This window comes from Somniosus microcephalus, chromosome 1 (assembly GCF_052327205.1).
Source record: "Somniosus microcephalus isolate GS21.2 chromosome 1, FLI_Smic_1.0, whole genome shotgun sequence".
NCBI lineage: Eukaryota > Metazoa > Chordata > Chondrichthyes > Squaliformes > Somniosidae > Somniosus > Somniosus microcephalus.
Window position 1 is genome coordinate 463343924 of NC_140987.1, and position 21941 is coordinate 463365864.

Consider the following 21941-nt stretch of genomic DNA (forward strand, 5'->3'; position numbering starts at 1 on the left):
CGCGGCAGCCAATTTGCGCACAGTAAGCTCCCATAGAATTCCTCACAATGATCCGAGGACATGTTAAAGTGTGACAGGAAGTAAACGTAACAGTTACAGAATGTGCGAGCTATATGCAAGATTTTTAAATAATATACACAGGAACATAAATTATGATTAATTTGCAAAATGTATATGTATGTTTGCTTTAAACTCCAAATAGGTTTGAGACAGAGAGAGGAGAGAAAAAGAGGAAGGGGAGAAAGGGGGTTAGACATATAGAAAGAGGAGGAGACAGAGAGAGAGAGAATAATAGAATGGTTGCAGCATGGAAGAAGGCCAACTTCAACGATTTGTGCACATATACCCCAGGTTTCTATGTTCATGCACCCCCTTTAGAATTGTACCCTTTAGTTTATATTGCCTCCTCGTTCTTCCTACCAAAATTTATCACTTCGCACTTTTCTGCATCAAATTTCATCTGCCATGTGTCTGCCCATTACAGCAGTCTGTGTATGTCTTCTTGAAGTATCACTACCCTCCTCACTGTTCACTATACTTCCAAGTTGTGTTTCATCTGCAAATTTTGAAATTGTGCCCTGTACTCGCAAGTCCAACTCATTAATATATTTATCAAGAAAAGCAGTGGTCCTAGTACTGACCCTTGGGGAACACCATTGTATACCTTCCTCCTGTCCAAAAAACAACCATTCACCACTACTCTCTGTTTCCTGTCACTTAGCCAATTTCGTATCCATGCTGCCACTGTCCCTTTTTATTCCATGGGCTTCAACTTTGCTGGCAAGCCTATTATGTGGCACTTTATCAAATGCCTTTTGGAAATCCAAGTACACCACATCAACCGCATTGCCCTCATCAACCCTCTCTGTTACCTCATGAAAAAAACTCGATCAAGCTTAAGAGAGGATAAAAGAGACAAAGGCAGGAGAGATTGAGAGAGAGAAACAGCATTGGGCTTTTCAAATTGAGATTCTTTACTATACTTATGCAGCTAAACCATAGAAGTCAGAGTCATAACAGCACTGAAAGAGGCCATTTGGCTCATCAAGTCTGTGCTGGCTCTCTGTAGAGCAATCCAGTCAGTCCCATTCCCCCGCTCTATCCCTGTAGCCCTGCAAGTTTATTTCCCTCAAATGCCTACCCAGTTTCCCCTTGAAAACATGGAGTGTCTCCGCTTCCACCACTTCCATCGGCAGCGAGTTCCAGGTCCTCACCACTCGCTGTGTAAAAATGTTTTCCCTCACGTCCCCCCTGTATCTCTTGCCCAAAACTTTAAATCTGTGTCCCCTAGTTGTAAGAATTCGCAATAATTTACAGTTCTGAAGATTCATTTTTTTTGATTAAAGAATCCCTGGGCGATGTGCTTTTAAATTTCCAGGGATGAAAATGGCTGTCACCACATGGCCGAAGACAAAACAATTGAATGCTATTAGCATTTGTTTGTATATCGAGTGGATACATCTAAACTGCAGAAGAGACTTTTGCACCTTGAATGGGAATCGTTCAAGATTTGAATGGGTTTTAAATCACCCAGCACTGGACAATAGAGCAGTTGTATCTCCCTTTTGTTTCAGCCCAGGAAGCTCCGGAAGACACATTAACCCAGTCTAACCACTTTGAGTTAGCCAATCACAGCTTTCTCTTGTGTATTGGACCCTTTTGGGTGGGGAATTTTGCACACAGCCCTTGCAAGGCAGAACGGCAGGACCTCACCAGGTATAAAAATAGCGGCTGAGAAGCTAGCTCTCTCTCTTACTTCGCTGGACCAAAGGTGAGCAGGGTGTTCTGACTCCTCAACAAGGCAACCTAGCAGGAGTTAAGGGGTGGTGATTTAAGGGTATTGCTAAGATTGTTTAAATAACATTGTAGCCACTGTATCCCTCATTTTTGCCGTCTGCAACCCCCCTGTTAAGCAATTTTACTGTAATTACTGTGTTCGTGTGGGATAGTTTGATATTTTGATTATAGTTCTGTTAGTTAATAAAACTTGACTTTTTTTCTCTCATCCAAACTACGTGTCTGTTTTAATATCAATAATTATAAGCCCTGCAGTCAGAACTGGAAGGTGGGGTAGCGATTCGAAACCGCTGTTTTAAAATTGGTTTTATTGGAACTTTAAACCAGTTTAAAGAAGCCCCAGCCCTACAAAATGGCGACCGCGGGCAGGACTGCAGGCCGTTTTTGATATGATAAGTGGTTCCACGTCAACCAATGCAAATTGTACAAGGCAAGTTCAAGTTCACCGCCTGTAAAGACAGGCACTGTGGCCTGTTTAAAGGGGCCAGCTTCCCAGCCCGCTTCTAGAGTGGTCCCCCCCATGATGTGGGACCCTGCGGGGGCAGGAATAGCAATCCCTCTTGCAGGAGACATAGGGAGGGAGCTGACACCAGGTTTTAAACATGGGGAGGAAAATTTCCAGCCACCAGCAGCGGGTGGTGAGAGTATACCTGCCCCCAGCACAGGAGTGGGCAGGGAAGAGCAGACAACCCCAGAGAGAGATTTGCACCGGCAGGCTGCCAGGTACATTATACAGTGCGGGCTATTTGGACATGGGGGAGAAGGTTCCCAGCCAGCTGGGGCTGTGATCCAAGCGCAGGGTCCGCCAGCCAAAGTTTCCCCCATAGAGACACCCCTCAGAAGGTCTCAGCGGGTGCCCCAGCCTAAGAAAGCATGGTCACCCACTTTACAGTGGAGTAGGGCGGTCTCCCGAGCCGGGGAGAAGCCAGAGAACAGGGGTCCCCACTCAACAGCCATAAGCTGCGAGGGACCAGAGACAGGAGGCAGTCCAGCTTCGCTGCAGCCAGCAGCAATCTGCGACAGTGCCAGAGATTAGACTGGCCGTCCGGAGACGGGCGGCATTTGTATTATAGCTATGTGTGTGTATAATTTTTTAAGGTGAATTTTAAGTTTTGTTGATTTAACTAGTTTCAAGTTAAAGTGCAAAGAGTTTAAGTTTACATGTGTGCCGAATGTTTGTATTTTGGTCCGAGGTCAAGGGGCCCGACCATGTCTCCACCTAAGGCAGCAGGTCATGTCCTTTTAAGTTTTTGCAGGAGATTGGAAAATGAAGCAGCCATGTTCGCCCAGCCCGAGCTGGACATCGAATGAAGATACGGAATGTTGGGGATCACCTCGCCACTGGACGAATCCAGGAGACCCCGCAGCGGTCTTCGGGAAAAACCGGACAGAGTCCGGAGGAACTTGCCTACTCCTCCTATGGGGAGGAGATGGCTCCAGCTGGGTGGGGCACGGCCCCCAACCCAGCACTATCCTGACCGAAGTTCACTTGCGGGAGACCTCGCTGTCGAGGAGTCACGATGGGGAAGCGCGGGCGCCTTGTGATAGGGACGCGTTCCCCGGGGGTGGGTGGGGATGGCCCGGGAAGATTGTACAGAGAAGGGGGAGACCCAAGAGTCGCGTGGGTGCGGTCGGGGGAGGGAGGAACTCACCCGGGGGCCCACGGGCAAAGAGGATAAGTGTGGCTGGGAAGGATGAGTGGGTGGCCGGATCAGTGTGGGGCCAGGGAGAGCCGCCACACAGGCACCCATCATTTTCTGCAGCCAGTCGAGGGAAGACGGGAGGGGGAGGGACTGGGAGTCATGAGATCCCATACTCCCCGGTCTCGGTCTGTGCCAAGGTAATTTAAACGTGAGGGGTACCCCGCCTCCACAAAGGGACAAGGGAACGGTTCGGGGCTGGCGGAGCAGGCTGGTCGGCAAATCCATTCTGCCTGTTTTAAAGTTTAAGACGATCAAAGGGGGGTGGAAGGTACTTTCACTGCCCGAGTGGGAGGAGCAATACCCACTCGAATTTCGCGACCCATCATCGGCACATGATCGGGGTTCATTTAAGCATGTTGTTTAATGATTTTTTTTTTTGTATTTTGTGTTGCAGCCCCAAGTTGAGCAGAGGCGTCGGATCCTCTCCGTGCTTGGGACCAGTTTGTGACAACTCCAAGTTGAGCAGAGGCGTAGGACCCTCTCCGTGCTTGCGATAATTTTTGAGCACATTGTGTAACTAAGATTGCAACATTTTGTAATAACTTATGATGTAAAAAAAGTGATTGTAAATTTGGTTTACACTGTATAATTTTACAAGCGTGTAGGGGTATGAGACCCCTTGTTGAAAACTGAAGTATCTGTAAGATGCCTACCGTACCATGGTTTTTTTCTTGAATTTAAGGGGAATAGACGGGATGGGGATCAGTGGCAGATAGCTATTAGGTAAATACAGGGGATGGTTGTTTGTGGGGGGTCAGAAATTATTGCTAATTTCTTCAAGAGGATACTACAAGCAAGCTGGAAGTATCCAAGGGCGGGCTGTAAGAATTCGCAATAATTTACAGTTCTGAAGATTCATTTTTTTGATTAAAGAATCCCTGGGCGATGTGCTTTTAAATTTCCAGGGATAAAAATGGCTGTCACCACATGGCCGAAGACAAAGGACAATGCTTTGTTTACAAAGCAATTGAATGCTATTAGCATTTGTTTGTATATTGAGTGGATACATCTAAACTGCAGAAGAGACTTTTGCACCTTGAATGGGAATCGTTCAAGATTTGAATGGGTTTTAAATCACCCAGCACTGGACAATAGAGCAGTTGTATCTCCCCTTTTGTTTCAGCCCAGGAAGCTCCGGAAGACACATTAACCCAGTCTAACCACTTTGAGTTAGCCAATCACAGCTTTCTCTTGTGTATTGGACCCTTTTGGGTGGGGAATTTTGCACACAGCCCTTGCAAGGCAGAACGGCAGGACCTCACCAGGTATAAAAATAGCGGCTGAGAAGCTAGCTCTCTCTCTTACTTCGCTGGACCAAAGGTGAGCAGGGTGTTCTGACTCCTCAACAAGGCAACCTAGCAGGAGTTAAGGGGTGGTGATTTAAGGGTATTGCTAAGATTGTTTAAATAACATTGTAGCCATTGTATCCCTTGTTTTCGCTGTCTGCAACACCGTTAAGCAATTTTACTGTAATTACTGTGTTCGTGTGGGATAGTTTGATATTTTGATTATAGTTCTTTTAGTTAATAAAACTTGATTTTTTTTCTCTCATCCAAACTACGTGTCTGTTTTAATATCAATAATTATAAGCCCTGCAGTCAGAACTGGAAGGTGGGGTAGCGATTCGAAACCGCTGTTTTAAAATTGGTTTTATTTGAACTTTAAACCAGTTTAAAGAAGCCCCAGCCCTACATAGTCCTTGTACCATCAACTAGTGGGAACAGCCTTTCCCCATCTAGCCTATCCAAACCCGTCATAATCTTGTACACCTCTATCAAATCACCCCGCAACCTCCTTTGCTCTAATGAAAACAAATCCAGCTTCTCCAACCTGTCCTTGTAGCAAAGATCCCCCATCCCCGGAACCATTCTGGTGAATCTCCTCTGCACCCTCTCAAGTGCCTTCACATCCTTCCTAAAGTGTGGTGACCAGAACTGGACGCAATACTCCAGTTGTGGCCTAACCAGCGCTTTATAAAGGTTCAGCATAACTTCTCTACTTTTGTACTCAAAACCTCTATTTATGAAGCCAAAAATCCCATATGCTTTGCTAACCACTCTCTCAATATGTCCCGCCACCTTCAGGGACCTATGCACGTTAACTCCCAGGTCCCTCTGTTCCTGCGCACACTTTAAAACTGTGCCATTAAGTGTATATTGCCTCTCCCTGTTCCTTCTGCCAAAATGAATCGCCTCACACTTCTCTGTATTAAATTCCATCTGCCACTTGTCTGCCCATTCTGCTAGCCTTTCTATGTCCTGTTGCAGTCGATTGGTATCATCCTCACTGTTTACCACACCCACAAGTTTGAGGTCATCGGCAAATTTAGAAATTCTACTCTGTATTCCAATATCCAGGTCATTTATATATATCTCAAAAAAGCAGTGGCCCTAGCACTAACCCTTGGGGAACACCACTGTCTACCATCCTCCAGTCTGAAAAACAGCCATTTACCACAACTCGCTGTTTTCTGTCCTTAAGCCAATTCCTTATCCAAGCTGCCACTGACCCACCTATTCCATGAGCCTCAATGTTGTTAACCAGCCGTCTATGTGGTACTTTGTCAACCGTCTTCCTAAAATCCATGTAGACAACATCCATTGCATTCTCTTCATCAATCCTCCCCGTTATTTCATCAAAAAATTGAATTAGATTAGTCAAACATAATCTGCCTTTTACAAATCCATGTTGGCTCTGCTTAATTAGCTTAAACCTCTCCAAGTGCCCAGTCATTTTTTCATTGATTATTGTTTCTAAAACTTTACCCACCACTGATGTTAAACTGACCGGCCTGTAGTTACTAGTATTGTCCTTACACCCTTTCTTGAAGAATGGTGTCACATTTGCCACTTTCCAATCCTCAGGCACCTCTACCCGTATCTAGGGAAGATTGGAAAATTATGGCAAGCCCTTCTGCTATCTCCTCACCCAATTCCCTTAGCAACCTGGGATGCAAGCCATCTGGACCAGGCGACTTATCCACTCTAAGCATACCCAGCCTTTCAATTTTCACCCCTTCCATTGCTTCTACCTTTTCCACTTCTACCGATATTTTGTCAGCATTCACCTCCTTAGTAAACACCGATACAAAGTACTCATTGGCCTAGAAATTGGGTATAGCCTCGCTTGAGGCGTTAGAACTGGCGAAGCGCTAAGTTTATAGCCAGACGAAAGTTATCGCTGCCTGGCGAGATATTGGGTTGCATCGCCCCCAAAGGGTCTTGAGGCGCTAATTCAGCCATTGCACGGTGCTCTTAAGGCGCAAAAGTTCAGGCGCTACTCAATATCGACGCGGACGGGCGCAGCGCAGGTGATCTCAATTACGGGAAACCACGAGACCTCCAGGCACCGGCCGGCTCTTAAAGGGGTGGGTCAGTCAGCCTGAGCTTCAACACCCAACGCCCTGTAGGCCTCAGATTCGGCGCTCGCCCTTGTCTGGCGGTACAAAGTTGTTCAGCATGGAGAAGGTTAGACAGAGAGCAGAGCGCTTCAGCACTGAGGCTCTGGACCACTTGGTGGCTGCAGTTGAGCGCCGTCGAGAGGTCCTGTATCCGGATAATGGCAAGAGGCCGAATCAGAAGGCTTACCGACGATCTTGGAGGGAGGTTGCTGTGAGGGTCAACTCCAGCAGCATGGCGACCAGGACCCCTGTTCAGTGCAGGAAGAAATTCAACGACCTCACACGGATTGTTAGGGTGAGTGATGGTTTAGCAATCTTCTGATTCCCTCCATCTGCAGCTGACTTCGGGCACCCTGCTGCAATGATGCCCTAATGGTCATCTGTCAGCATGCACCCATGGCCCTTTCTGGGCACACACATGGACAGATGTCTCAAGGCCTCATGTAAGGGCTCTTGCACCATGGGGGGCATGCGATGATCTCTCAAGGCCTCATGTAACAGAACTTCCCCTTCTTTCCCCTGCAGTCCAAGCTGGCGATGATTCAAAAGGAGCAGCGTCGAACCGGTGACGGACCTGCACAAGTGGTCACTCTAACGGATCTGGAGGAGAGAGTGCACCAGATACTTGGAGGACGCCTGTCTGGTCCTGTGACCACTGCATCTGCCGACCCCATTACCGACAGCGAGGGTAAGACTCTCACCTTTTTCACCTGTTGCCTTCCACTTGGTCCCCTCGCCAGCATGCATCCTCAGTGTGCAGCCATGTCAGAGCCTTGCCGCAATCTGGCATGCCTTTCAGCAAAGCTGTCCATTTGCTGAAGCCACTCTTCCACCTCCCACTTTCAGATGAAGCAGCACCAACTCGGGCTCAACGCGCTGAAGCTGCCAGTGCCAGTGCCACCGGAGGCGAGGACCAGGAGGAATCCGGACCAGCCGTTCCAGAATCCGGGGAGCTGACACATCTACAGACTGGGGATAGTAGTCCCCTGGAGGGGAGGGGGGGGGGCTCGGAGGATGAACCAGTTGCCAGACCAAGCGGCATGCAGCAACGCACGGGGGATAGGCAAGTTCGGCCACCGTCTCCCCGGAGGGCAAGGCAGGTCGTGATGACTGCTGCACAGAGTGCAGATGAGGTCCGTCGCCTGGCTGAGATGAGCAAACAGGCCCGGGTCAGACACACGGAGCTGATGGCTGCAGTGGAGAAGATGTCTGAGTCAATAGATTCATTGGCTAAGAGTATGTTGGACTTCGGGGCAACAATGGAGAGGACTCTCCAGGGCTTTGGGGCAACAATGGACAGGACTCTGCAGGTGTTCGGGGCAACAATGGACAGGTCTATCCAGGGCTTCGGGGCAACAATGGACAGGACTATCCAGGGCTTCGGCCCAACAATGGAGAGGACTGTCCACGGCTTTGAGTCGGCTATGGAAAGGACTGTTCAGGGCTTCGGACAATCCCTGGAAAGGTCTGTGCAGGGCTTGTCCGAGGCAGTGGAGCGGTCGGCACCTGGCTTGTCCGAAGCAATGGGAAGAACTGTCCAGGCCTTCTCCGAAGCACTGGCACCTGGCATACAGGTCCTCACTGTTGCCACGCAGTCACTTGCTGGGCTCCTCCACAGCCAGATTGACGCAACGCGATCTCTCACTGTAGCCACCCTCTCTGCATCAGTTAGGATCACCCCAGGCCCTTCCAGTCCCATACAAGGCCAGCAATCAGTGGAGCATGCGATTGTGGCGGATGAGCCAAGCCGCTCCCCTCAGATAGCCAGTGTGTCGTCCGACCATGGTGCAGGTGTCCTCTCTTGGCAGGAGACCACTGCACATGCCAGCGCTGGGACGCCTGCATTGCAGCTGCCACCACCTGCAGGCCACACTGCTTCCAGCCATGGTCCCATCAAGCATCCTGCGTCCGCACCCTCCAAGCCCAGAGGTCAGCCAGGCCGTCCCTCAGGGGCTTCTGCGCTTCCAGACAGTCAGCAAGCGTCCCCCAGCCTTGAGGCCGCCACTGGGGTCTAATTACGTCGGAGCAGCAGGGAGGGAAGGGGCCGGGCGCGAAAGAGAAGTCGTTCTCCCTCAAGGGGCCAGTTGTAGAGTGAGGTGCTGAGACGTTTGTTTGTCCAAATGCAAGGACACCCTCACCTGTTGTCATATTTGCAGAAGGTTTGTTGAGTTTTGCGGCTTTGCCGAACAGTTCACAGTTATTTTGAAAGTTATGGTTTCTGTTGACATTACGTTGTTTAGCTGTAATGAAAGACTTTTGTGCCAATAAACAGAAGTTTCAATGTGGCATGGTGCACGTGACTAGTTTCAGTGATGCTGGCATTCAGAGGCCCTCAAACATCCAAAGTGCGCATGAGTTAAGACTCTCATCATTCCGCCACAGGGGTCTCGACACGAGTCCAGATGAGCCTCTGACGTATGGCCCTTCCACTTTCAGCAGCCCTTCCATCTTCCTCCTCCTCCTCCTCCTCCGCCTGCTCTTCCTCCTCCTGCTCTTCCTCCTCCTCCGCCTGCTCTTCCTCCTCCTCCGCCTGCTCTTCCTCCTCCTCCGCCTGCTCTTCCTCCTCCTCCGCCTGCTCCTCCTCCTCCTCCGCCTGCTCTGCTGGTCGTTGAGGGACAGCTGGAATTGGCTGGGTGCGTCGAATCGCCAAGTTGTGGACCATGCAGCAGACAATGACGATGTGTCCCACTTGCTGCGGTGAGTACTGCAGGGATCCCCCCGAATCTTCCACACATTGGAGATGCTTTTTGACAACACCAATAGTGTGCTGTTTACTGTGCCTGGTCGCCTGATGGCCGCTGCTGATCAGCTCTTCTGCTGGGGTGTCGGCCACACGGAGTGTTGTCATCAGCCATGGCCAGAGAGGATAGCCCTTGTCCCCAGTAAGCCAGCCTCGTCTTCGAGGCAGCCCCTCAAAAAGGTTACAAACTGAGGTCAGCCGCAGGATAAAGGCATCGTGGCTGCACCCTGGGAAATGCGCGGTGACTGCCATGATGATTTGGCGGTGGTCACAGACCAGCTGCATGTTGAGGGAGTGCAACCCCTTGCGGTTGCGGAAGTCCTAAGGATGATGGCATGGCGCCCTCAAAGCCAAGTGTGTGCTGTCACTCGCCCCCTGCACCATGGGGAAGTCCGCAATAGAAGCGATACCCTGTGCGCCCTCCGCCTGCTTGTGCAGGGTCCGAGGGAAGGTAATGAATTGACGCCTTCGCCTATAAAGGGCTTCTGTAACTTGCCGGATGCAACAGGGGACTGCAACCTGAGCGACAGTCGCAATGTCCCCAATGGCTGACTGAAAGGATCCGTTGGCATAAAAATGGAGGCCATCAGTCAGTTTAGCCATCATGGACAGAGAGGTTCTGCAGCGTTCACGCGGCTGCAGATCCTGACCAAGCAGGTGGCACAGATCAGTAACAATGTCCCTCCAGAATCGGAGCCTTCCCAAACACTGCTCCTCCGACATGTCAAGGCTTGTCACCTGCTGCCTAAAGACCCTCGCAGCTTCCCGTCGAATTGGCCAACCTCCATTGGCCCTCCTCCTTCTGGCCAATCCCGGCCCTCTCTCCCGCCTTCTCTCTGCCCCTTCACAGTGTTGGGCGATGAGGCCGTCGCCCTCCAAACAAGCTCTCATTCCGATGCCAGTTGGTCAAAAGGCTTTTAGGTGTAGTGCTGCAAGTGCTTCGGACAGGGTTGAAGGTCCCAAGTACTGTAAGGCTACATTCCCAGAACTTCGCTACACATTAGCTCGCCAACTCTCTGGCAACGATCGCAATGAGCAGGCCAAGTGGCAGAAGAATCTGCACTAAAGCTGTCCCCTTTAAATAGTGCCCCCCTACTCCGAGAAGGGCCTGTTAGCCCTCCCTCGAACTGTCATTAATAGCGCTGGGCGCTAAGGCTCCGGGCGCCACCCAATATGCGCACAGGCGCTCCTAGAAGGCGTTGCACACTGAAATGACGTCATGAACTGCTTGCGCTCGCGGGCGCGCGCAAACACTTAGCGCAGGCGCTAAACGTATAGTCAATACCTGAGTTGTCGCTATCTTCATAGTGCCCGTCCCAACATAGGGCATCGCCCCAATTCTAGGTCTCTTTAGGCGCTCCGCGCCGGCGCTACCAACCCAATTTCTAGGCCATTGAGTATTCTAGCCTTGCCCTGTACCTCTAAGCATATATCACCTTCTCTGTCCCTAATAGGCCCCACCCCACCTCTTACTACACGTTTACTGTTTACATGCTGGTAGAAGATTTTTGGGTTCCCTTTTATGTTAACTGCCATTCTACTCTCATATTCTCTCTTTGCCAATATTATTTTCATCTTCACTTCACCTCTCAACTTATTCTATTTGGTCTGGTTCTCTCTTGAAAAATTCACCTGACATTCATCATACACACACTTTTTTTGTTTCATCATCTTCTCAATCTCCCTCATCATCCAAGGAGCCCTTGGTTTGGTTCCCTTACCCTTCCCTCTTGTTGGAATGTACCGAGCCTGTACTTGGAACATCTCCTCCTTAAAGATCACCCATTGTTCCGTTACAGTTTTTCCTGTCAGTCTTTGGTTCCATTTTACCCTGGCTAGATCCTTTCGCATCCCATTGAAGTTAGCCCTATTCCAGTTTAGAAGTCCCACTCTAGATTGTTCCTTGCTCCTCTCTATTGCTAATCCAAATCTTATGATCACTCGTACCCAAGTCAGAGAGTCAGAGTTATACAGCACAGAAAGAGGCCCTTCAGCCCATCGTGTCCGCGCCGGCCATCAAGCCCTCTCTAATCTAATCCCATTTTCCAGCATTTGGTCCGTAGCCTTGTATGCTATGGCGTTTCAAGTGCTCATCTAAATGCTTCTTGAATGTTGTGAGGGTTCCTGCCTCTACCACCCTTTCAGGCAGTGAGTTCCAGATTCCAACCACCCTCTGGGTGAAAAAGTTTTTCCTCAAATCCCCTCTAAACCTTCTGCCCCTTAGCTTGAAACTATGCCCCCTGGTTATTGACCCCTCTACTAAGGGGAAAAGTTTCTTTCTATCTACCCTATCTATGCCCCTCATAATTTTGTACACCTCAATCAGGTCCCCCCTCAGCCTTCTCTGCTCTAAGGAAAACAACCCCAGTCTGTCCCGTCTCTCTTCACAGCTGAAGCACTACAGCCCAGGTAACATCCTGGTGAATCTCCTCCGCACCCTCTCCAATGCAATCACATCCTTCCTGTAGTGTGGCGACCAGAACTGCACACAGTATTCCAGCTGTGGCCTAACTAGCGTTTTGTACAGCTCCATCATAACCTCCCTGCTCTTATATTCTATGCCTCGGCTAATGAAGGCAAGTATCCCATATGCCTTTTTAACCACCTTATCTACCTGTCCTGCTGCCTTCAGGGATCTATGTACATGCACACCAAGGTCCCTCTGATCCTCTGTCCTTCCTAGGATCCTACCATTCATTGTGTATTCCCTTGCCTTGTTAGTCCTCCCAAAATGCATCACCTCACACTTTTCAGGGTTAAATTCCATTTGCCACTGTTCTGCCCATCTAACCAACCCATCTATATCGTCCTGTAGCCTGAGGCTTCCCTCCTCGCTATTTACCACTCCACCAATTTTCATGTCATCTGCGAACTTACTGATTATACCTCCTACATTCATATCTAAATCATTAATGTACACTATAAACAGCAAAGGACCCAGCACCAATCCCTGCGGTACACCACTGGACACAGGCTTCCAGTCACAAAAACAACCTTCGACCATCACCCTCTGCCTCCTGCCACTAAACCAATTTTGGATCCAATGTGCCAAATTGCCCTGGATCCCATGGGCTCTTACCTTCTTGACCAGTCTCCCATGCGGGACTTTGTCAAAAGCCTTACCGAAGTCCATGTAGACTACATCAACTGCACTACCCTCATCCACACACCTAGTCACCCCCTCGTAAAATTCAATCAAATTGGTTAGAAATGATCTCCCCCTGACAAAGCCATGCTGACTAGCCTTGCTTAATCCATGCCTCTCCAAGTGGAGACTAATTCTGTCCCTCAGAATTTTTTCCAATAATTTCCCTACCACTGATATTAGGCTCACTGGCCTGTAATTCCCTGGTTTATCCCTGCTACCCTTCTTGAATAATGGTACTATGTTAGCTGTCCTCCAGTCCTCTGGCATCTCCCCTGTGGCCAGAGAGGTTCTGAAAATTTGTGTCAGAGCCCCTGCAATCTCCTCCCTCGTCTCACACAGCAGCCTGGGATACATCTCGTCAGGGCCTGGGGATTTATCGACTTTTAAGCCCACTAAAACTGCTAGTACCTCCTCCCTCTCAATACTAATTTGTTCAAGTGTATCACAATCCCCCTGCCTGATTTCAATGCCTACATCATCCTTCTCCATAGTGAACACAGGTGCAAAAAATTCATTTAAAACTTCTCCTACATCTTCTGGCTCTACACACAGATTGCCACTTTGGTCCCTAATGGGCCCTACTCTTTCCCTGGTTATCCTCTTGCCCTTAATATACTTATAAAACACCTTGGGATTTTCCTTTATTTTGCCCGCCAGTGTTTTTTCATGCCCCCTCTTCGCTCTCCTAATTTCTTTTTTAAGTACCCCCCTGCATTTTCTATACTCCTCTAGGGCTTCCACTGTTTTTAATTCTTTGTATCTGCCAAAAGCCTCGCTTTTTTTCCTATTCCATTCTTGTATATCCCTTGACATCCAGGGTTCCCTGGGCTTGTTGGTCCCACCCTTGTCCTTTACGGGAACATGTTGGCATTGTACTCTCTCTCTTTCCTTTCTGGTGTGGAGATGCCGGAGTTGGACTGGGGTGGACAAATGTAAGAAGTCACACAACACCAGGTTATAGTCCAACAGCTTTATTTGAAATCACAAGCTTTCGGAGCGCTGCTCCTTCTTCATCTGAAGAAGGAGCAGCGCTCCGAAAGCTTGTGATTTCAAATAAAGCTGTTGGACTATAACCTGGTGTTGTGTGACTTCTTACATCTTTCCTTTCTGAAAGACTCCCACTGCTCTGATGTGGATTTTCCTACAAGTATTGGATCCCAGTCCACTTTGGCCAGATCCTGCCTTATCATATTAAAATCAGCCTTCCCCCAATTTAGAACCTTTATTTCCGGTCCATCTTTGTCCTTTTCCATGACTACCTTAAATCTCACCGAATTATGGTCACTGTCACCAAAATGCTCTCCTACTGACACATCTACCACTTGCCCGGCTACATTCCACAGTGTTCTCCCGCAGACACTTGGTCGACCTGGCCCACCTCATTCCCCAGCACCAGATCCAGCAATGCCTCCTTCCTAGTTGGGCCAAGAACATACTGGTCAAGGAAATTCTCCTGAACACATTTCAGAAATTCCTCCCCCTCCTTTCCCTTTACCCTAGCATTATCCCAATCGATATTTGGGTAATTAAAGTCCCCCAATATCACCACTCTATAGCTCTTGCATATCTCTGCGATTTCCCTGCAGATTTGCTCCTCTACCTCCCTCTCACTATTTGGAGGCCTGTAGAATACCCCCAGTAGCGTGATCATACCCTTTTTGCTCCTCAACTCTAACCAAATGGATTCTGTTCTTGTCCCCTCAAGAACATCCTCCCTTTCCAACACTACAATGTCTTCCTCAATCAGCACTGCCACCCCACCTCCCTTTTACCCTTCCCTATCTTTTCTGAACACCTTGTACCCTTGAATATTAAGTGCCCAGTCCTCACCGTTTTTAAGCCACGTTTCCGTTATTGCCACAACATCATATTGCCACACGGCTAATTGTGCTTGTAGTTCACCAACCTTATTCACCACACGTTGTGCATTTACGTACATGCATTCTAAACCCATTTTTTAATTTTTCAGTCTTTCTTAGTCTGCTCCTATCTAATATGGTACTACTTCCGCCTCCAGTACTACCTTCCCCTCCAGTACAATCCAACACACTCGCTCTTCCATGCACCCCATTCCTCCCCTCCACTCCTACATGCTGGTGCCCATCCCCCTGCCAAGCTAGTTTAAACCCTCCCCAACAACACTCCCAAACCTCCCCACGAGAATATTGGTCCCGGCTCTGTTGAGGTGTAACCCGTCCGGCTTGTACAGGTCCCACCTTCCCCAGAAACAGTCCCAATGCCTCAGGAATCTAAAGCCCTCCTTCCTGCACCATCTCTCCAGCCACACATTCATCTGTTCTATCCTCCTATTCCTTTACTCACTAGCACGTGGCATCGGGATTATTCCGGAGATTACTACCTTTGAGCTCCTGCTTTTTAATCTTTTTCCTAGCTCCCTAAAGTCTGCCTGCAGAACCTCATCCTTCTTTCTGCCTATGTCGTTGGTACCAATATGGACAACGACCTCTGGCTGTTCATCCTCCCCCCTCAGTGTCCTGCAGCCACTCAGTAACATCCTTGACCCTGGCACCAGGGTGGCAACATACCATCCTGGAGTCACTCTGCGTCCACAGAAACACCTATCTTTTCCCCATACCAATGAATCCCCTATCACTGTTGCTCTTCCACTCTTCTTCCACCCCCCACCCCCCCCCCGTGCAGCTGAGCCACCCGTGGTGCCGTGGCCTTGGCTCTGGCTGCTCTCCCCAGAGGAGCCATCACCCCCACCAGTTTCCAGAACTGTGAACCGGTTAGCGAGCAAGATGCTCTCTGGGGATTTCTGCCCTACCTGCCTGGTCCTCCTCCTCTGTCTGGTGGTCACCCATTCCCTCTGTGCCTGCACATTCTGAGGCTGCGGGATGACCACTTCTAGAACCGTGCTTTCCAAGTATTTCTCAGCCTCGCGGATGCACTGTAGTGACTCCAGCTGCCGTTCAAGCTCTGAAACCCGGAGCTCAAGTTGTGCAGTTGGCGACACGTCCTGCACACGTGGTCGTCCAGGCCGCAAGAAGTTTCCAAGATATCCCACATGGCACAGGATGTGCCAATCATGGGACTGAGCTGCCCTGCCATGCCTCCGTTTACCAGACTATGGAGGTAATTTAGCAGAAATAAACTTAACAAGAAACACTCAACAGCTACCTGCCAATCAGCACCTGCCTCTATTAGATAAGCTATGAACTACTTAGTAGAAATATACTGAAAACAGAACAAAAATAACTTACCACAAATACTCACCTCTCGGTTCCCTTGTGCCAGCGACACCTTTGAATTCTGACGTCACTCCTTCGTTGTGTCGCTTGCCGACTGTCTCCCTCACAGGTAGACTGTTCGCTCAGACTCCCAGGTCTCTGCTCCGTGCTGTCTTTATCCCCGTTCTCCGACTCCGTTCCTGCTGCAGGTCCGCTCGCTCAAACACCCAGATCTCTGCTCCGCGTTGCCTTGATTCCTGGTCTCCGACTCAGATTAAAAGTGATTAAAAAGCACAGAAAAGGCAAAATCTTATGTTTTAATCTGGCACAGCACTGAATATCTCTTCACATTCTGTTCCACAGAGCCTCATTTGTGAATATCCAGTTAAATGTTTTATGGCAACTTTCACTGCAAGATTGAGACCATACGATCAGCTGCCTCTGCCGCTTCCCTTCCTTCCCCTCGCCCACCGAGCCAAACTCCCTCTAAGGTTCCCCCCTGCCCTAGCCCTGAACTTTCTCCAGTTTCTCTCCGATCGCCCCTCATGCCCTCTCCGAGCTCATCTTGTCCATGAGACCCATTTACTGCTCCCTCGACCCTATTCCCACCAAACTGTTGACCACCCAACTTCCTTTTCTGGCTCCCATGTTAGTTGATATTGTTAATGGTTGTCTCTCCTCAGGTACTATCCCCTTGCCCTCAAATCTGCCGTCATCACCCCTCTCCTTGAAAAAACAACCCTTGATCCTTCCGTCCTTGCAAACTACCACCCCATCTCCAACCTCCCTTTCCTCTCCAAAGTCCTTGAACATGTTGTCGCCTCCCAAATCTGTGCCCATCTTTCCCGGAACTCCATGTTTGAATCCATCCGATCAGGTTCCGCCCCTGCCACAGTACCGAAATGGTTCTTATCAAAGTCACAAATGACATCGTATGTAACTGTGACAAAGATAAACTATCCCTACTCGTCCTCCTTGACTTGTCTGCAGCCTTTGACACAGTTGACCACTCCATCCTCCTCCAACGCCTCTCCACCATCGTCCAGTTGGGTGGGACTGCACTCGCCTGGTTCCATTCTTATCTATCTAATCGTAGCCAGAGAATCAACTGCAATGGCTTCTCTTCCCACTCCTGCATCATTACCTCTGGTGTCCCCCAAGGTGCTATCCTTGGCCCCCTCCTATTTCTCATCTACATGATGCCCCTTGGTGACATCATCTGGAAACACAGCGTCAGTTTCCCCATGTACGCTGACGACACCCAGCTCTACCTCACTACCCCTTCTCTTGACCCCTCCATGGTCTCTAAATTGTCAGACTGCTTGTCCGGCATCCAGTACTGGATGAGCAGAAATTTTCTCCAACTAAATATTGGGAAGACCGAAGCCATTGTTTTCGTTCCCCACCACAAACTCCGTACCTTAGCCACCAACTCCATCCCTCTCCCCGGCAACTTTCTGAGGCTGAACCAGACTGTTCGCAACTTTGGTGTCATACTTGACCCTGAAATGAGCTTCCGACCACATATCCGCGCCATAACTAAGACCACCTAATTCCACCTCCACAACATCATAGAAACATCGAAGATAGGAGCAGGAGTAGGCCATTCGGCCCCTCGAGCCTGCTCCGCCATTCAATGAGATCATGGCTGATCATCCAAATTCAGTACCCTGTCCCTGCCTTCTCCCCATACCCCTTGATCCCTTTAGCCTTAAGAAATATATCCAACTCCTTCTTGAATATATTTAATGAATTGGCCTCTACTGCCTTCTGTGGTAGAGAATTCCACAGGTTCACCACTCTCTGGGTGAAGAAATTCCTCCTCATCTCTGTCCTAAATGGCTTACCCCTTATCCTTAGACTGTGACCCCTGGTTCTGGACTCCCCGACCATCGGGAACATCCTTCCTGCATCTAGTCTGTCCAGTCCTGTCAGAATTTTATAAGTTTCAATGAGATCCCCTCTCATTCTTCTAAACTCCAGCGAGTACAAGTCCAATCGACCCAATCTCTCCTCATACGTCATTCCTGCCATCCCAGGTATCAGCCTGGTGAATCTTCGCTGAACTCCTTCCATGGCAAGAACACCCTTCCTCAGATAAGGCGACCAAAACTGCACACCATACTCGATGTGGTCTCACCAAGGCCCTGTACAACTGCAGCAAGACATCCTTGTTCCTGTACTCAAAGCCTCTCGCTACGAAGGCCAACATACCATTTGCCTTCTTAACCGCCTGCTGCACCTGCATGCATCTTCCAACTCCTCCCCTGCCTCAGCTCATCTGCTGCTCAAACCCTTACCCATGCCTTTGTTACCTTTAGACTTGACTATTCCAATGCACTCCTGGCTGGCCTCCCACATTCTACCCTACATAAACTTGAGGTCATCCAAAACTCTGCTGCCCGGGTCCTAACTCGCACCAAGACCTGTTCACCTCATCCTTATTTTCAAATCCCTCCATGGCCTCGCCCCTCCCTATCTCTGTAATCTCCTCCAGCCCCACAACCCTCCGAGATTTCTGCGCTCCTCCAATTCTGGTCTTTTGAGCTTTCATAATTTTAATTGCTCTACCATTAGTGCCCGTGCCTTCAGCTGCCTAGGCCCTAAGCTCTGGAATTCCCTCCCTAAACCTCTCCGCTTCTCTCCTCTTCCTTTAAGACGCTCCTTAAAACCTACCTCTTTGGCCATGATGTTGGTCACCTGTCCTAATATCTCCTTTTGTGGCTTGGTGTCAAATTTTGTTTGATAATCAATGCTGTGAATCGCCCTGGGACATTTTACTACGTTAAAGGTGCTATATAAATGCAAGTTGTTGTGGTATTTGCACCCGGTGCAGACTCGATGGGCCGAATGGCCTCCTTCTGTGCTCTATTATTCTATGATTCTGTGGTAGCAAATATTTAACATCAGAAATGGCTTGAGGATCACTCCAGAGAAATAGATTTTGGTCTGTATTTGGTAACTAAAAATGTTTTAAAAAAAGTAAAACAATTTAACTGTGTTGCCACTGATCGATAGAATTTATACTGGAACAAAGTAACGGATTCATTTCACTTATTCAGAAATTCAATTTGACAATCTTCAACTGGGCCCGAGGAAGGTAAAGTGGAGAAATGTTTGCGCAACAACTCCAGAGCGCTGCTGTTTCGCGCATGTTGGCATTTCTCTGCTCTCAGTTCAGTCTTCACCGCCTCCAGTTGTGTTTGGAGTTTCTTCAGCTCGAAGCCAGATTGTTCTTTCAACCTCTCCGCCAAACGGACCTTCTCAAAGTGGTGCCGCAGTGCCAGCTTCTCCCAGTCGGAGACTATCTTCTGCTTCCCCAGGCGGAGTTCCTGGGCTTCCAGCCTGGCTCCCTGCAGTTCCAAGCTCAGCTTCCCCGCCATCGCCGCCTTCTCCTGCAAGTCCTCTGTGAGAGCTCGAATCTGCCCGTCTTTGCTGCGGCTCTGCTGCATGGCTGACGCCAGCTGCAGGTTTCTGCTCTCTAACTAACTCCAGTTTTGCTTTACGGAGTTGGGCCTCTTTCATTTGCAGACACACCGCCAGTTTCCTGCTGGCTATCCTCTGCTCTTGTGCCGCTGGATGTGCCAGAGCCAGTTGTGCTTTTAACTCGCGTTCTTCGCTGTTTTTTCCACACTGTGCCCGACCTAAAACTGTTCGTTCCTCCGCGTCCCAGAGGCGCTGCTCTCCCGTTTCTGGGATGTCTTTCTGGGCAGCGCCAGTGTCTGATTTACAGCCCTGTGATCCCGGCTCTTTGCCGGCAGCTGGACAGGGAGTTTCTCGGACTATCAGTCCCGCAATCTGGGCTTTTCTTTTCAGTTTCCGCTCTTCTTGAAATTTCTTCATTTCCTGCTGGTAAATATTTTCAATCCTTTTGGCTCTCCTGGCCGCGAACTGCTCAGAAACCAGCAGCGGCGGCGCAGTTAACATCCACTCCAACAAGGTCCCGAGCGCTGAAATGTGGAGGAAATAATTCCTCAACCCAATGTTGCTCCTCCATCTCTCGGAATTTCTATAAAACAAAAACAGCCAAAAGTTCACATTCACTACCATGAAACAAGGAATGCAGATTCCGAAACCCTGGAGCAGACTCGCAGCATAATCTCAACAAGGGTTTCAGCTCAGAACCACAGGCTCAAACTCAAACACTTGCAGCGGATTCCTTGTCTTTCCCCAATGCCCCAGGCTCTGCCCCAGCTGCTCTGCCCCAGGCTCTGCACCAGCTGCTCTGCCCCAGGCTCTGCACCAGCTGCTCTGCCCCAGCTGCTCGGAGCAGCGTTTAAACCCGGCTGGTCCCTTTCAGCATCAAAAAGCAAAGTTCTTCAAAATCTGAGGACAAAAACAGAAAACTCTGGAGCTACTGAGCAGGGCCAGGAGCAGCAACGGCAAGACCAGTGACTGAGAGCGGAGCGGGGGGAGGGGGTGACTGAGAGCGGAGTGGTGGGGGGGGAGAGGGGGTAACACAGAGCGGAGCGGAGTGAGTGAGTGAGTGAGTGGGTGGGTGGGTGGGGTAACACAGAGCGGAGTGGGTGGGGGGGGTAACACAGAGCGGAGTGGGTGGGGGGGGGTAACACAGAGCGGAGTGGGTGGGGGGGGGTAACACAGAGCGGAGTGGGTGGGGGGGGGTAACACAGAGCGGAGTGGGTGGGGGGGGGTAACACAGAGCGGAGTGGGTGGGGGGGGTTACACAGAGCGGAGTGGGTGGGGGGGGGTAACACAGAGCGGAGTGGGTGGGGGGGGTAACACAGAGCGGAGTGGGTGGGGGGGGAGGGGGTAACACGGAGTGGGTGGGGGGGGAGGGGGTAACACAGAGCGGAGTGGGTGGGTGGGGGGGAGGGGGTAACACAGAGCGGAGTGGGTGGGTGGGTGGGGGGGGAGGGGGTAACACAGAGCGGAGTGGGTGGGGGGGGAGGGGGTAACACAGAGCGGAGTGGGTGGGGGGGGGGAGGGGGTAACACAGAGCGGAGTGGGTGGGGGGGGGGAGGGGGTAACACAGAGCGGAGTGGGTGGGGGGGGAGGGGGTAACACAGAGCGGGGGGGAGGGGGTAACACAGAGCGGAGTGGGGGGGAGGGGGTAACACAGAGCGGAGTGGGGGGGGAGGGGGTAACACAGAGCGGAGTGGGGGGGAGGGGGTAACACAGAGCGGAGTGGGGGAGGGGGTAACACAGAGCGGAGTGGGGGGGGGAGGGGGTAACACAGAGCGGAGTGGGGGGGGAGGGGGTAACACAGAGCGGAGTGGGGGAGGGGGGTAACACAGAGCGGAGTGGGGGGGGGAGGGGGTAACACAGAGCGGAGTGGGGGGGGAGGGGGTAACACAGAGCGGAGTGGGGGGGGGAGGGGGGTAACACAGAGCGGAGTGGGGGGGGGAGGGGGTAACACAGAGCGGAGTGGGGGGAGGGGGTAACACAGAGCGGGGGGGGAGGGGGTAACACAGAGCGGAGTGGGGGGGAGGGGGTAACACAGAGCGGAGTGGGGGGGGGAGGGGGTAACACAGAGCGGAGTGGGGGGGAGGGGGTAACACAGAGCGGAGTGGGGGAGGGGGTAACACAGAGCGGAGTGGGGGGGGGAGGGGGTAACACAGAGCGGAGTGGGGGGGGAGGGGGTAACACAGAGCGGAGTGGGGGAGGGGGTAACACAGAGCGGAGTGGGGGGGGGAGGGGGTAACACAGAGCGGAGTGGGGGGGGAGGGGGTAACACAGAGCGGAGTGGGGGGGGGAGGGGGGTAACACAGAGCGGAGTGGGGGGGGAGGGGGTAACACAGAGCGGAGTGGGGGGAGGGGGTAACACAGAGCGGAGTGGGGGGAGGGGGGTAACAGAGCGGAGTGGGGCGAGGGGGTAACACAGAGCGGAGTGGGGGGAGAGGGTAACACAGAGCGGAGTGGGGGGAGGGGGTAACACAGCGGAGTGGGGGGAGGGGGTAACACAGAGCAGAGTGGGGGAGGGGGTAACACAGAGCGGAGTGGG

The 21941-nt window shown here is 50.8% G+C and overlaps 1 protein-coding gene across 1 annotated transcript; it reads right to left on the reverse strand.

Annotated features, from left to right (window-relative positions):
* Positions 1-16276: 16276 nt before the first annotated feature.
* ccdc160 (coiled-coil domain containing 160) lies at positions 16277-20171 on the reverse strand. The gene is given in 3 exon segments (XM_086002502.1): positions 16277-19464; positions 19466-19903; positions 19905-20171. Coding segments are annotated over 3 exon segments (945 nt in total). The 5' UTR covers positions 19977-20171; the 3' UTR covers positions 16277-19029.
* Positions 20172-21941: the final 1770 nt, after the last annotated feature.